Source organism: Polypterus senegalus, chromosome 10 (assembly GCF_016835505.1).
Source record: "Polypterus senegalus isolate Bchr_013 chromosome 10, ASM1683550v1, whole genome shotgun sequence".
Taxonomy (NCBI): Eukaryota; Metazoa; Chordata; class Cladistia; order Polypteriformes; family Polypteridae; genus Polypterus; species Polypterus senegalus.
Window position 1 is genome coordinate 16040811 of NC_053163.1, and position 17056 is coordinate 16057866.

Genomic DNA, 17056 nt, shown 5'->3' on the forward strand with positions numbered 1-17056 from the left:
AAAAGTCAGCCATTCTCGTCACCAAATTTAATGTCTAAGAGAGAGGCTGACAGCTGGAAAATGCAACACCCACAATCTCCTTGTTTTCTTTTCTTTTTTTTTCTTCTGTTTTTTTTTATATTTCTCAGACCAAAGCAATCAAGCTTATCTCACAGAAAGCTGACCTACAGCATATGGCTGCGTAATCAAACCCTGTAATTCAATTATAACACAGTGCACATATACTGTATACACTATAACAACATTATTTACTCTTTACTAAACACTGAACAGTGAGCATCCATCACAGAAGTCTATTACAGAATGATCAAAAACACAAAGGGTAGAGGTACATTTTATGAACTATTGAATTTATACACAGAGTCAATCAATGCATATGTTTACTCTGGTTGGTCTAGACCCAAATGACTTGTTAAAAATCAATCTATTCTGCGATCCTTTGGATTTAGCCATCACCCTTGAAATTTCTGTGTACGTAACAACTGTTTAATTTTGTTGTTTACAGGACATCTGCTGATCTCTTAGTCATTTCCTGGTAAAATGTATGGATTACATAAACCTTCCTCTGTTACCAAAACTATTTTTTATATATTTCAATGTACATTGCAAACCAAAATGTTTAACTATTGTTACCTCTAGATTATTCTCTTAGAGTATAAATGTGTGTGGACTGCAGTACCTTCTTCTCTGAACTTTACTGCAATAATGAAAAAGTATAACTCTGCAAATCAACAGAAAATATTTGGAACAAGAAGATTATGCTGTTAAAATTGATATCTCTTTATTATTTTTGGAATCAAATTAATGTTCTCTATTTGTAATTGACACCGCAGTTACAAATTTAGAAATAAAAGCATATCACACTTACTAAACTTTTAGAAAAGCCCTAAATTACAGGCAGTTGATGTATCACATTGTTAAATGTCTGTTTCATGTACAGAATTAAAGCTTTCAGCTCATGATGTGAACTTGGAATTACTTCTCTGTGGCCTTTATAATCACCCTCACTGCTGACTTTCCAAATTCATCAAGTGAATTTCTCAGGATGCAGTAGGTAGATAGAAATGACACAGGCGCCCCAACAACCGATCCAACAATTGGGATAAAGTGAAATGCTTCTTCAGCAATCATAAAAGCACCAGCAACTGAAGTGGTGATCAGTTTTAAAACTGAGGCTGCGCTAATATCAAAGATAAACGGATTCTTGACTTCTGCTTTGAGGACTTCCACGGGTTTCCCAAATTTCCATGCAAGTCTCTGAAGTGATTCATCATCCAGACCAAAGCTGCTTCGTATATACATAAATGTTGTTACTAAAATGCCGATATCACAAAGTAAGGACGTTCCGGGAATAGGAGATGCACCTGCTACAAACGAAGCTGCAGCAGCTCCCAGAATTTTTCGGTGTAGACTGGCTTTTTTCATTTCAATGACTTCAGTGCTGAAATTGGGAAGGGAGAGTTTAAATACATGCCTCTTGTTCTCACTCAGATCAGATTCCACCACGTTACAAAATCTGGAAAAATCAAAATCATTCATTTGGTAACTGGACACCAGGAAGACCTCTTGTGAAGGAAACTTGATCTCCTCCAGCTTTTTGACGCAGTACTGTCTGATTTTGTTGAGTTCTTTCTCCCTGTCTTGTTGTCGGTTCTTTTTTCCTAGATTATCCATTTCAATGTCTATTCTGCTACGTAGGAAGTAAATCTTCTTTCCCATTTCATTTATTTTTCTGGCAAGAAAAACATCATTTTCCTTGAACCTCACTCCAAAAACAATAATGAAAACATCGTATTTGTCAAGTCCAAGTTTTTTGACATATGTTGCACTTGGAAATTCTGTAGTGCCAACACCTGGGAGGTCATAAAAACAGACATTTGGGAGTTGTGGGTGTTGATAATCTGTGACCTCCATAGTTTGCTCTGTAGAGCCCTCTTCAGCTGCACCAGGGTCACCATCACTCAGACCCCTCATGGCATTGATTAAGGCAGATTTACCAACGCCAGACTCTCCAGTAACTGCAATTTTCAGTGTTTCATTTTCTAGAGCTTCATTCTTTTCTTTAATTCTGGAAACAACTGCTTCAAAGCCCCCTTTATTGTAAAGTGAAGAAAGTTCTTTTACCTCATTCTCTTTAAAAAAGCCGTAGTAAGTAGATTTTGTATTGCCCATAATGTTTCTGCAATTATAAAAATAGGTTTGAGTAAATATTTTAAACTTTCATTGATACCACAAATATTTTATCTTCAAGAAAGCTGCAATATTATTGTTAGAAAAGTTTGCTGGCCACTGAGTGGCAGGTTCAGGTGGTCATATGGACTGTACAGGTCAGTATATGTTACTGCTGTGTAAAACCTGATGCCTCAACACTCACTTCTACTTTTTGGCCGACACTGTTTCTCATATTTTTAAATAATAAAGCTTCAAAGTAGACTTTTGTTAGGAATAACAATACCGTACGATTAATACTAACCAGGTAACCATGGAAAACTGAGGAAAACCACAAAAACAAATGTATAAAATAAAGCAGGAAACGATTCTTGCCTTTCTTACTACTAATACTAAAGGATAAATTAGCTGTTACTCCACACTTACACCTCCCTTACTTACACGGCCATTTCATCACTTTTTGTTATGCCTGGAGCACCCAGAAAGACATCTTGATCTATTATCTGAGCCTTAAACTTCATGAAGATCAGATGTAAAACTTACTAGAGGTTCTACAATTCTGAGAAGCTTAGCTATCAATTAACACCTTCACTTAAATAGTCACATATAGTCAATAGACAAGATCTTTTCTAATCATTTTTGATTATAAATTGTAACAATTCTGCTAAAAATACTGTACATATTTAAAAAGAACAAGACATTCAGTCCCCAAAAGACCATCAATTCCTGTTTTCTGTACAGCTCTAGTAGCTTGGCTTCATGTATTTACAGAATCCTGCGCTCTGTGACAGAACATACAAGTATAGAGGCCATGTTCTGTTTCTCCATTATATAAGTCACAAGAGCTAGAGAACAGTAAGAAATAAAGACTGTAAGAAAGAAACTAGCAGATCACTTTTCACGTCTTTATAATAAACTGGCTTTGTACTATTTCTGAAAAAGACGTCCATAAACATGGAAATAGTGGAATTATCACTCTGAACTTTGAAAGCTTACTAAGCTAATGTCAAAAAGTCATTTTGCCCTTTTTCTTCTTTCTTTCTTTCTTTCTTTCTTTCTTTCTTTTTTCTTTCTTTCTTTCTTTCTTTCTTCTGTAAGCAATCCTTCACCAACCAAAGTGTTGTCATGCAGGGCCAGGGAATGCCCAAGAATAAGCAGGCAGAAGAAAGGAAACACCAAAAAATAAATAAAGGGCAAGTCCATAATCAGGTTTACGTACTTTGAAAAATCACATTAGATAGACAAATGAAAGTCACTATATAACAGAATGATAGATAGATAGATAGATAGATAGATAGATAGATAGATAGATAGATAGATAGATAGATAGATAGATAGATAGATAGATAGATAGATAGATAGATAGAAATAACACTTTTTTACGTTAGATTATAATAATACCTTTTCTGTAAATTATTCTTTTAAATTGGAAACGACAATCACAAATACAAATACACACATATTGACATCCATCCTGGGTTACATCGGTGCCACAGTCGTGGGTCTGTGACCCACCTGGAGGAGCTGCACAGGTTAATGAACCTGTGTGGGCTGGAATGCAGCCACACCCAGAAGTGCAGCCTAATTAGTTAATTACCACCTGGCCATCTGCCACAATATATATATATATATATATATATATATATATATATATATATATAGATAGATAGATAGATAGATAGATAGATAGATAACAGTGACAAAACAATTACATTGATTACATTGTCAATCATGTTACGTTATTATTAAAATGTTTCCTTTTCTTTTTCATTACTTCTTTAACACACAACTACTTTCTGACAATAGTAAAGGTCATCCCCTTGAAAATATTATATTCACGCAGCAAATAATATGGGTATATTGTAAAACACTTCAAACAAACCTGCAAAACGTACCTTTTCTTTGTTTAAGTTGACTTCTTCAATGGATCTAACACTTACAACATGGGGCACCACAACACACATACACAAATATCTTTTAGTATTGTTTTAAATAGCCTTGAAATTTGTTAGTATCTGTCCTCTATCCAAGCCACCCAATTACAAAAGAGATTTACAGGTTTGGGCCAGAAGACAAAAAATGAGACAGAAAGAAATGTCGGTCTAGTGCTTGCCACACTGACACTCGCTTAATTTGAAAGTGCCACCCAACCTGATGCCAACTCTTTCAGATGGGTAGTGAAACGTGGAAAATGTATTAATGGACACAGGAAAAAAGTTAAAAGACTTATTCTGACAGTGACCAAGTTGGGGATTGTTGATCTGTGAAGTGGCTGTCAAAATAAAAATAAAGAAATTAAAAATCTGATTACAAAATATATCAAGAAACCTCAAAAGGCATATAATGATTAATTCATGAAAACTCCATAGAATACTTTCTAATACATGTTTTACCTTTAACAGTCTTGCTAATGTCAGAATTTGTGTGTTTTATCACCTATACTTTGTGCACATATTGAAGCTTCTTTATGGAAAATGCAAGCACACGTAATATTTGTCAGTGGTTATAATTTAAATGTATATTTGCAGTATATACTGTATCCTGAAATGCCAAATTAGAAATGAGAAGATGATGAAAAATTATTTTTTGCTTAATATTCTTTAAACCAACTGATCACAAAATTTCCTAATCATTTTGACTTTGTTGGTACCCTATAGTGGCACATATCTTGGAAGAAGTCCTACCAGGTGTATTTGGATTTAAAAAAACCTAAATAATACTAATAATAATATCTTACATTATTATAGCATTTTTCTGGCTACTCAAAGAGATTTTCATAGATATACTTAAAAAGACAGTGTAAGCGCTTGATTTTTATTTTTAGTTTTTTAATTAGTAGATGAGTAAGGACATAGTAGACATAAAAGTGATATAGAAGACTTCCTTCAATCTCTTTAAATAAACTGTGGACAGTTTTGTAATTCCAGTATTCATTTACAAGCAGAAGACAGGGGGCACACATCTCTACAGCATAGACCAAGCTGTGGAAATAAGTGTCTCCTCTGATGGAAAGGGATTAAGAGACACACTCGATATGAAAGTGCTATAAAAGACGGTCTGATAGGCTTATTAAAGAAACTGTGCACAATTTTAACTGCCTAGTGTTCATTTTTTAATGGACCACGGCAGATGAAGAATGCCACAGGCTGCTAAAAGTTTTTAAAATACATTTGATGAGTTTTAATCTCCTGTGAAAAACGGTGCACAGAACTCCTATGTGTTTTATAGGATAATTGCACATGCTGTGAAATGAGATTCCTCTCCAATGTACCGGGGTGAAAGGGTGGTTGTGATAGGAAATGTATTTATTTATTTATATAGAACTATATTTCATTCCAATAGTTTTAATGACTCACTGGCGGAGGTGAAATTTGAGTTCAACAACAAAGCCTTTCCCATGGATTCTTTTTCCTTTTTTATCCCCAGTAAAAACCACCTGTGTAAGTGTTTAAGAGCAAGCTGTCACTTATAGCATGACAATGGACTGCTACATTAATTTTAAAGAGCTGTCTTTTAAATGTCTTAGAACGCAGACATCAGGAAATCGCTGCGCGTGCATGTTTACTAACAGATAGGACAGCATTTTGCACAGCGCATGCGTTAAAATAAAAGACAAGCGGTGCGCAAAGACACGCGAACAAGAGGAGTTCCACAGCAATCACATCTCAGTGCACCAAAGAGAAGGGGCACTGAATTCTACGACGCACAGATATTTTAGAGCACCTGTTCAAATAATTATTAATTGATTAAGATCAGCGGTTTTATACGGTTCACAGGTGTGCCGTATAGGATTTTTTTTCAAGCAAACCAATTAAAGACTTCATTGAAGTACTAGGGTGTTGTACAGTGTTAGCCATTATGAATGTAGAGAAGAACCAAGCAAAATGACACCTTTTATTGGCTAACTAAAAAGATTACAATATGCAAGCTTTCGAGGCAACTCAGGCCCCTTCTTCAGGCAAGATGTAATCATGACTTCATTGTAGAAATATGACACAAAATAAGTCCACGACGCAGATTCTGTACCATTTTATATTACTTTTATATCATTATATTAAATGAAATGCTGTCAATAAGGAATAATAGAAATCACCGCGCTGCTTTCTATTTTTGACGAACTAAAGTTTTATGGGGTGAAAAAAATAATCGCCCGTGACAGATACACTTAATCAGTTGTGTGTGCGACCTACGATGTGTGAGTTTGAGTGTTTGTGTTGTGTACGTGCGTGTGTTTGGTTTTCTCAATTTTACAATAAAAACAGACATCAGTTATTTGTGAAGCAGGAATATTCAGATCTCTGATCACTGATAAACATTCAGAAGAAACAGCGCTATTCCTCCATAACATCCTTTTAGCAAACAGGACTAAGTTACTTGCTGAAACAGATCGCCCTTTAATGAAATGCTGCACCAATACGAATATATTCTAGCGCTAACTTTATATATTCAAAAATGACTTCATATATTCCGACGCTGGCTTTGACATTATATATAATCGGGAATGATTTTATATATCTTGACGCTTAGTTTTACATATTCAAGTTTTGACTTTATATATTCAGGAGTGCTGAGCGTAACTCTCTGATGCGGAGACAGAAGCAAAGCGTTTCGAAAGCTCCGCCACACAATCAGCAGCAGATTCCACACTGAATGCTATTTCGACTGCATTTAGTAATGTCAAATCATCTGTTTCAAGCAAAAGCCTTTTTAGAACTTTATCATCGCTAGTGCATTCAGTTAGCTGGTCGCGGATCATCTCCTCTTGTAATACCCCGAACTTGCATGAGCTAGCTAGTCCCCTTAAGTCTGTGACATACTGATGGACAGTCTCCCCACGAAGCTGACGCGCTGTCTGAAAATACATCTCCATAATAAAGCACTTTGTGGGGCAGAGAAGTGGGCATTCAAAAGTGTAACTTCGGCATCCTATGAGTCAACCGGTCCCAAAGTTCCAAGCACTCGCTGCCCTTCCGCTTCCAAGCAATGAACGAGTAGTGACGTTTTGCGTGCAGCCGAAACATCCTCAATGCCCAAGGCAGTGAGATTGACCTCAAAGGACAGTAACCAGCGAGTACACAGAATAGGAGGCTCAAAAGGGGTAAACTAGGAAGGGAGGCGGTGGTGAAAGAGAAAACTCAGCCGTTCTCGTCGCCATATTTTATTACTAAGAGAGAGACGCTGACAGGTGGTTAATACAACACCCCAAAACTCCTTGCTTTCTTTTTATTATTATTATTATTATTCTTTGACACTTCTCAGACCAAAGCAATCAAGCTTATCTCACAGAGAGCAGACATATAGCACATGGCTGCATAATCAAACCCTGTAATTCAATTATAACACAGTACACGTATATATAACAGCAACATTTACTCTTTAGTAAACACTGAACAGGGAGCATCCATCACAGAAGTCTCTTACAGAATGATAAAAGACTCAAAGAGTAGAGATACATTTTATGAACTACTGAATTTATACGCAGAGTCAATCAATGCATACGTTTACTCTGGTTGGTCTAGACCCAAATGACTTGTTAAAAATCAATTTATTCTGCGATCCTTTAAATTTACCCATCACCCTTGAAATTTCTGTGTATGTAACAACTGTTTAATCTTGTTGTTTACAGGACATCTGCTGATCTCTTAGTCATTTCTTGGTAAAACGTGTGTATTACAACAACCTTCTTCTGGTACCAAAAACAAATTTTTATATATTTGAATGTACACTGCAAAACAAAATGCTTAACTATTGATCACTTCTACCACCTTTTAAGATTTATCTATCTATCTATCTATCTATCTATCTATCTATCTATCTATCTATCTATCTATCTATCTATCTATCTATCTATCTATCTATCTATTGTTACCTCTAAATTATTCTCTCACAGTATTAATGTGTGTGGACTGCAGTACCTTCTTCTCTGAACTTTACTGTAATATTGAAAAAGTATAACTCAGCAAAAAAAGAAAATATTTGGGACAAAAAGATTATGCTCTTAAAATTGATATCTCTTTATTATTTATGGAAAAAAATTCATGTTCTCTATTTGTAATTGACACTGCTGTTATAAATTTAGAAATAAAAGCATATCACACTCACTAAACTTCTCCATGCAAATCAATAAAGTCAGGCCCTAAATTACAGGCAGTTGATGTATCACATTGTTAAACGTCTGTTTCATGTACAGAATTAAAACTTTCAGCTCATGATGTGAACTTGGATTTACTTCTTTGTGGTCTTTATAATCACCCTCACTGCTGACTTTCCAAATTCATCAAGTGAATTTGTCAGGATGCTGTAGGTAGATAGAAAAGACAAAGGCGGCCCAACAACGGATCCAACAATTGGGATAAAGTGAGCTGCTTCTTCAGCAGCCATAACAGCACCAGCAACTGAAGTGGTAATCAGTTTTAAAACTGAGGCTGCGCTAATATCAGAGATAAAAGGATTCTTGACTTCCGCTTTGAGGACTTCCACGGGTTTCCCAAATTTCCATGCAAGTCTCTGAAGTGATTCATCATCCAGACCAAAGCTGCTTCGTATATACATAAATGTTGTTACTAAAATGCCGATATCACAAAGTAAGGATGTTCCAGGAATAGGAGATGCACCTGCTACACCTGATAGTGCAGCAGCTCCCAGAATTTTTTGGTGTAGACTGGCCTTTTTCGTTTCAATGACATCAGTGCTGAAATTGGGAAGGGCGAGGTTAAATACATGCCTCTTGTTCTCACTCAGATCAGATACTACCACGTTACAAAATCTGGAAAAATCAAAATCATTCATACGGTAACTGGACACCAGGAAGACCTCTTGTGAAGGAAACTTGATCTCCTCCAGCTTTTGGATGCAGTACTGTCTGATTTTGTTGAGTTCTCTCTCCTTGTCTTGTTGTCGGTTCTGTTTTTCTAGATTATCCATTTCAATGTCTATTTTGCTGCGTAGGAAATAAATCTTCTTTCCCATTTCATTTATTTTTCTGGCAAGAAAAACATCATTTTCCATGACACTCACTCCCAAAACAATAATGAAAACATCATATTTGCAAAGTTCAAGTTTTTTGACATATGTTGTACTTGAAAATTTTGTAGTGCCAACACCTGGGAGGTCATAAAAACAGAGAGTTGGGTGTTGTGGGTGTGGATAATCTGTGACCACCATAGTTTGCTCTGTAGAGCCCTCTTCAGCGGCACCAGGGTCACTACCACTCAGACCCCTCATGGCATTGATTAAGGCAGATTTGCCCACGCCAGACGCTCCAGTAACTGCAATTTTCAGTGTTTCATTTTCTAGAGCTTCACTCTTTTCTTTAATTCTGGAAACAACTGCTTCAAAGCCCCCTTTATTGTAAAGTGAAGCAAGTTCTTTTACCTCTTCCTCTTTAAAAAAGCCATAGTAAGTAGATATTTTATTGCCCATTATGTTTCTGCAATTATAAAAATAGGTTTGAGTAAATATTTTAAACTTTCATTGATGTCACAAATATTTTATCTTCAACAAAGCTCTAATATTGCTGTTAGAAAACTTTGATGGCCACTGAGTGGCAGGTTCAGGTGGACATATGGACTGTACAGGTCAGTATATGTTACTGCTGTGTAAAACCTGATGCCTCAACACTCACTTCTACTTTTTGGCCAACACTGTTTCTCATATTTTTAAATAATTAAACTTCAAAGTAGACTTTTGTTAGGAATAACAATATCCTGCATTTAATACTAACCAGGTAACCATGGAAAACTGAGGAAAACCAGAAAAACAAATGTATAAAATAAAACAGGAAACATTCCTTGCCTTTCTTACCACTAATACTAAAGGATAGATGAGCTGTTACTCCACACTTACACCTCCCTTACTTACACGGCCATTTCATCACTTTTTGTTATGCCTGGAGCACCCAGATAGACATCTTGATCTTTTACCTGAGCCTTACACTTCATGAAGATCAGATGTAAAACTTACTAGAGGTTCTACAATTCTGAGAAGCTTAGCTATCAATTAACACCTTCACTTAAATAGTCACATATAGTCAATAGACAAGATCTTTTCTTTTATTTTTGATTAAAAAATTGTAACAATTCTGCTAAAAATACTGTACATATTTAAAAAGATCAAGACATTCAGTCCCCAAAAGACCATCAATTCCTGTTTTCTGTACAGCTCTAGTAGCTTGGCTTCATGTATTTACAGAATCCTGCGCTCTGTGACAGAACATACAAGTATAGAGGCCATGTTCTGTTTCTCCATTATATAAGTCACAAGAGTCTGAAAGTTAAACTAATCGAAAATAAAATTACACTCTACTGAGTGAGCACGATGAAAACACAAAACAGAGTCGTATGAGCAACAAGGAAGAATTAGTTTGTGAACTAATAGCTAGAGAACAGTAAGAAGTAAAGACTGTAAGAAAGAAACTAGCAGATCAGTTTTCACGTCTTTATAATAAACTGGCTTTGTACTATTTCTGAAAAAGACGTAGATAAACATGGAAATAGTGGAATTATCACTCTGAACTTTGAAAGCTTACTAAGCTAATGGCAATAAGTCATTTTGCCCTTTTTCTTCTTTCTTTCTTTCTTTCTTTCTTTCTTTCTTTCTTCTGTGAGCAATCCTTCACCAACCAAAGTGTTGTCATGCAGGGCCAGGGAATGCCCAAGAATAAGCAGGCAGAAGAAAGGAAACACCAAAAAATAAATAAAAGGCAAGTCCATAATCAGGTTTACGTACTTTGAAAAATCACATTAGATAGACAAATGAAAGTCACTATATAACAGAATGATAGATAGATAGATAGATAGATAGATAGATAGATAGATAGATAGATAGATAGATAGATAGATAGATAGATAGATAGATAGAAATAACACTTGTCTAGGTTGGATTATAATAATACCTTTTCTGTAAATTATTATTTTAAATTGGAAACGACAATCACAATTACAAATACACACATATTGACATCCATCCTGGGTTACATCGGTGCCACAGTCGTGGGTCTGTGACCCACCTGGAGGAGCTGCACAGCTTAACGAACCTGTGTGGGCTGGAATGCAGCCACACCCAGAAGTGCAGCCTAATTAGCTAATTACCACCTGGAGCACTTCAGGGAGGGCTATAAGAGGAGCCTTAACAGGACCCAGTGTCAAAGGGGCACCCTAGCCATCTGCCACAATATGTATATATATATATATAGATAGATATAGATAGATAGATAGATAGATAGATAGATAGATAGATAGATAGATAGATAGATAGATAGATAGATAGATAGATAACAGTGACAAAACAATTACATTGATTACATTGTCAATCATGTTACGTTATTATTAAAATGTTTCCTTTTCTTTTTCATTACTTCTTTAACACACTACTACTTTCTGACAATAGTAAAGGTCATCCCCTTGAAAAAATTATATTCACGCAGCAATTAATAATATGGTTATAATGTAGAACACTTCAAACAAACCTGCAAAACGTACCTTTTCTTTGTTTAAGTTGACTTCTTCAATGGATCTAACACTTACAACATGGGGCACCACAACACACATACACAAATATCTTTTAGTATTGTTTTAAATAGCCTTGAAATTTGTTAGTATCTGTCCTCTATCCAATCCACCCATTTACAAAAGAGATTTACAGGTTTGGGCTGGAAGACAAAAAATGAGACTGAAAGTAATGTCGGTCTAGTGCTTGCCACACTGACACTCGCTTAATTTGAAAGTGCCACCCAACCTGATGCCAACTCTTTCAGATGGGTAGTGAAACGTGGAAAATGTATTAATGGACACAGGAAAAAAGTTAAAAGACTTATTCTGACAGTGACCAAGTTGGGGATTGTTGATCTGTGAAGTGGCTGTCAAAATAAAAATAAAGAAATTAAAATCTGATTACAAAATATATCAAGAAACCTCAAAAGGCTTATAATGATTAATTCATGAAAACTCCATAGAATACTTTCTAATACATGTTTTACCTTTAACAGTCTTGCTAATGTCAGAATTTGTGTGTTTTATCACCTATACTTTGTGCACATATTGAAGCTTCTTTATGGAAAATGCAAGCACACGTAATATTTGTCAGTGGTTATAATTTAAATGTATATTTGCAGTATATACTGTATCCTGAAATGCCAAATTAGAAATGAGAAGATGATGAAAAATTATTTTTTGCTTAATATACTTTAAACCAACTGATCACAAAATTTCCTAATCATTTTGACTTTGTTGGTACCCTAGAGTGGCACATATCTTGGAAGAAGTCCTATCAGGTGTATTTGGATTTTAAAAAACCTAAATAATACTAATAATAATATATTACATTTATATAGCATTTTTCTGGCTACTCAAAGAGATTTTCATAGATATACTTAAAAAGACAGTGTAAGCGCTTGATTTTTATTTTTAGTTTTTTAATTAGTAGATGAGTAAGGACATAGTAGACATAAAAGTGATATAGAAGACTTCCTTCAATCTCTTTAAATAAACTGTGGACAGTTTTGTAATTCCAGTATTCATTTACAAGCAGAAGACAGGGGGCACACATCTCTACAGCATAGACCAAGCTGTGGAAATAAGTGTCTCCTCTGATGGAAAGGGATTAAGAGACACACTCGATATGAAAGTGCTATAAAAGACGGTCTGATAGGCTTATTAAAGAAACTGTGCACAATTTTAACTGCCTAGTGTTCATTTTGTAATGGACCACGGCAGATGAAGAATGCCACAGGCTGCTAAAAGTTTTTAAAATACATTTGATGAGTTTTAATCTCCTGTGAAAAACGGTGCACAGAACTCCTATGTGTTTTTATAGGATAATTGCACATGCTGTGAAATGAGATTCCTTTCCAATGTACCGGGGTGAAAGGGTGGTTGTGATAGGAAATGTATTTATTTATTTATATAGAACTATATTTCATTCCAAAAGTTTTAATGACTCACATGGCGGAGGTGAAATTTGAGTTCAACAACAAAGCCTTTCCCATGGATTCTTTTTCCTTTTTTATCCATAGTAATAACCACCTGTGTAAATGTTTAAGAGCAAGCTGTGTCTTATAGCATGACAATGGACTGCTACATTTATTTTAAAGAGCTGTCTTTTAAATGTCTTAGAACGCAGACATCAGGACATCGCTGCGCGTGCATGTTTACTAACAGATAGGACAGCATTTTGCACAGCGCATGCGTTAAAATAAAAGACATGCGGTGCGCAAAGACACGCGAACAAGAGGAGTTCCACAGCAATCACATCTCAGTGCACCTAAGAGAAGGGGCACTGAATTCTACGACGCACAGATATTTTAGAGCACCTGTTCAAATAATTATTAATTGATTAAGATCAGCGGTTTTAAACGGTTCACAGGTGTGCCGTATAGGATTTTTTTCAAGCAAACTAATTAAAGACTTCATTGAAGTACTAGGGTGTTGTACAGTGTTAGCCATTATGAATGTAGAGAAGAGCCAAGCAAAATGACACCTTTTATTGGCTAACTAAAAAGATTACAATATGCAAGCTTTCGAGGCAACTCAGGCCCCTTCTTCAGGCAAGATGTAATCATGACTTCATTGTAGAAATATGACACAAAATAAGTCTACGACGCAGATTCTGTACCCTTTTATATTACTTTTATATCATTATATTAAATGAAATGCTGTCAATAAGGAATAATAGAAATCACCGCGCTGCTTTCTATTTTTGACGAACTAAAGTTTTATGGGGTGAAAAAAATAATCGCCCGTGACAGATACACTTAATCAGTTGTGTGTGCGACCTACGATGTGTGAGTTTGAGTGTTTGTGTTGTGTACGTGCGTGTGTTTGGTTTTCTCAATTTTACAATAAAAACAGACATCAGTTATTTGTGAAGCAGGAATATTCAGATCTCTGATCACTGATAAACATTCAGAAGAAACAGCGCTATTCCTCCATAACATCCTTTCAGCAAACAGGACTAAGTTACTTGCTGAAACAGATCGCCCTTTATTGAAATGCTGCACCAATACGAATATATTCCAGCGCTAACTTTATATATTCAAAAATGACTTCATATATTCCGACGCTGGCTTTGACATATATAATCGGGAATGATTTTATATATCTTGACGCTTACTTTATATATTCAAGTTTTGACTTTATATATTCAGGAGTGACTTTATATAGTCAAGTTTTGAATTTATATATTCCAACGCTGACTTTATATAATCAGGTTTTAGTGTTATATATTCAGAACACTAAGTTTATATTCCGAAAATCATTATATTTGTCTGTTTGGCACCCCATATATATATATATATATATATATATATATATATATATATATATATATATATATATATATATATATATATATATATATATATAAACGAGGGGGTACCCAAAACTAACCGGAATTGGAAAGAAATATGTTTTAATAATTTGTATTAACTGAAACTTTATTCTCCTTCAAAGTACTTTCTGTGTGAGTGAATGCTCTTGGTCCAACGGTTTTTTGAAAACATTTTTGGAATTTCTGAAGAGGAATGTTGTCCATTGCCTGCAGCAATTTTTCTTTGACTTCCTCCTCAGTACAAAAAAACGCTTTCCTTTGAGTTCATTTTAATCAAGAAAAACTCGAACGGACCAAATATTAACTGACATTTCCCCTTGTTTGAGATAACGCAAAAAAACACTCATAGACGTGTGTTTTACTTAAAGCTCCCATTTTTATAATGCAGTTCAAGCATCACTACTGTTTCAGCAGCTGTTTTCACTAACAGGAAACACAATTTATTGCCGACTCGCTGTTTTTTTAAGACTTCTCATCACAAAAACAGCGAGTCTGCGTTCAATTCCGGTTATTTTATTATTTTTCAATGTATTTATTTATTTATTTTTCATCGCTGATGTGACAAAGATAAAAAGCATTTCTGTTGCTTGAATTAAGTAAACTCGTGTCGTTGTGCATATAACTAATAACTGGAAGTCAGGGGGCTGCTTCGCGGCGATGGTGGTATTTAGCAGCCCGATCATGAATTTGGCACACGTTCCCCTGAAGGAATTATTTACGAACCAAAGGCGTGTCTCTAAAACTGTAACAACTTTTCACTTTAAATGATTATTTCCAAATCTATTAGATAATAATAACAGCCAGCTGAGAAGAATGTGGAAGGATGTGATTAATTTACGGATTTTCAAAAATGAAGCTTTCGGCTCAAAATAGATGTACAAAGAATGAAAAACGGGTTCGTCTCTCTTATCGTTTCCTGAGCTCAGAATCATTCACCATGTTGCAGAACAAGTCCGATAAAGTTCTTAGTCAAAAAACAAAGAGATTTAATCAAAAATCAGCATCAGAGCTGATGACAGTAAATGGATGTGCTTGTCTCCTTGAAATGCTAAGATAGTAATAAAAGTTGTGTGAACAATAATGTGTATTTTCATCCTGAATTCCACCCCAAATATTGTGAAGACCAGATGATCTCCACGAAATGGCGTCTGCAGACGAGATCAAAAAATAAATAACTGCAATTTCTGCGGGTACAATGATACAGTACAAGAGCCTAAAGATTAAACAAGCGCTAAAACAGTTTACAATGTTAAGAACTGAATCCTTCTAGCATTTACCTGATTGACCGATGAACTGATGTTCGCCTGATAAATGATTATTGTTTCAGTTTGTCTTTTAGAAGCGGTGGCACTTGACCATCTTCTCTTCTGACTAACAGAAGTTTGGAAAGTTCATTTTATACTCGGGACCTCCGCCCGTTAAAATCCGGTCTGCATGCTTCCTGTTTATTTATTGTAGATAAAATTATTTCTTAGAAACTGGTACATTTCGGTTTCGATTCCTCTAGCATTGTCTCTAACCACCTACTGTATCAGGGCAAACTAGATTATAATACAAAATGAAGAGGAGGAGAGGCGATATTTAAAACTTTAATTCTTGTGTTTAAGAGTTCGACTTCTAATCCTGTGCACCAAACTGCATCACATTGCATCAGACAAAAAAGAGTTAAACTTTGGAATTACAGCAGAAATCAGTCTCAGGGAAACCAGTTCAATAAGGATAAAGAATATTTATTAATAAGCGACTTTTTTGCTCAGTATATTGCTGATACAATTCTCTTCTTTTTATTTATTTTTTCAGCTGATTCAGTTTGGAGGTGCAGCCGATCTTGCTAGCATCAGACAAATTGCAAGTGCCAAGCCTGGACAGGATGCCATGAACATTAATGACATTAATCCCGTTAAGAGTAGAAGGGAACTGGAATCTTAAAATAGTTGCACCATGTGGGAGACTCTTACCCATACACTCATAAGGACAATTTAGAGTCACCAACCGAAATAACCTCATGTCAAGATGAGAGTGGAAAGCCACGTTGAAATGGTCAGAACATGTAAACTACACAAAGGTGAAGACTAGGGGAGAATTTTGAAACTAGGATGGTGACTTCATGAAGGAAAAGTGCTAGCAATTATCCCATACTCACACCCTGCACTGGACATGCGCTCTCTGTTTCCTTCCTTGTGTCCAGTGTTCCTGGTATGTGATCTGACCGGCTGTGAATTGAAACAAGCAATTTGAGAATGTTTTGTTATGCTATAAATAACTCCTATTTTTACATATCCATTATGTTTATATTTACAACTAGAAAAAAATGTACTAAACATTAGTTAAAGAAATATCGAAAAATACATTTCCATTTGTATAGAGTACGAGTATGGTGGCCAGACGTCCATCCTTTTAACTAATAAGAGAACAAAATCTGACAGGAATATTTGGTGGGTTGTTGAAAAGAGACAAGACCTCCTGGCCACTAGAGGACATTTGGGCTCATTTGGGCAATATATATATACACTCACCTAAAGGATTATTAGGAACACCTGTTCAATTTCTCATTAATGCAAAT

The 17056-nt window shown here is 35.4% G+C and overlaps 1 protein-coding gene across 2 annotated transcripts; it reads right to left on the reverse strand.

Annotated features, from left to right (window-relative positions):
- Positions 1–506: 506 nt before the first annotated feature.
- On the reverse strand, positions 507–15900 carry LOC120536804 (interferon-inducible GTPase 5-like). Of its 2 annotated transcripts, none has more exons than XM_039765300.1 (2): positions 15771–15900; positions 507–2179 (listed from the first exon to the last, which is right to left on the reverse strand). In XM_039765300.1, exon 2 carries the CDS (start codon positions 2170–2172, stop codon positions 976–978), a length of 1197 nt encoding a protein of 398 aa, XP_039621234.1. In that variant the 5' UTR covers positions 2173–2179; positions 15771–15900; the 3' UTR covers positions 507–975. The 2 variants fall into 2 exon arrangements, with proteins under 2 accessions (XP_039621234.1, XP_039621232.1); XM_039765298.1 differs by lacking the exon at positions 507–2179 and adding an exon at positions 8160–9598 and having other exon boundaries at positions 15771–15890.
- Between the last annotated feature and the right edge of the window lie 1156 nt (positions 15901–17056).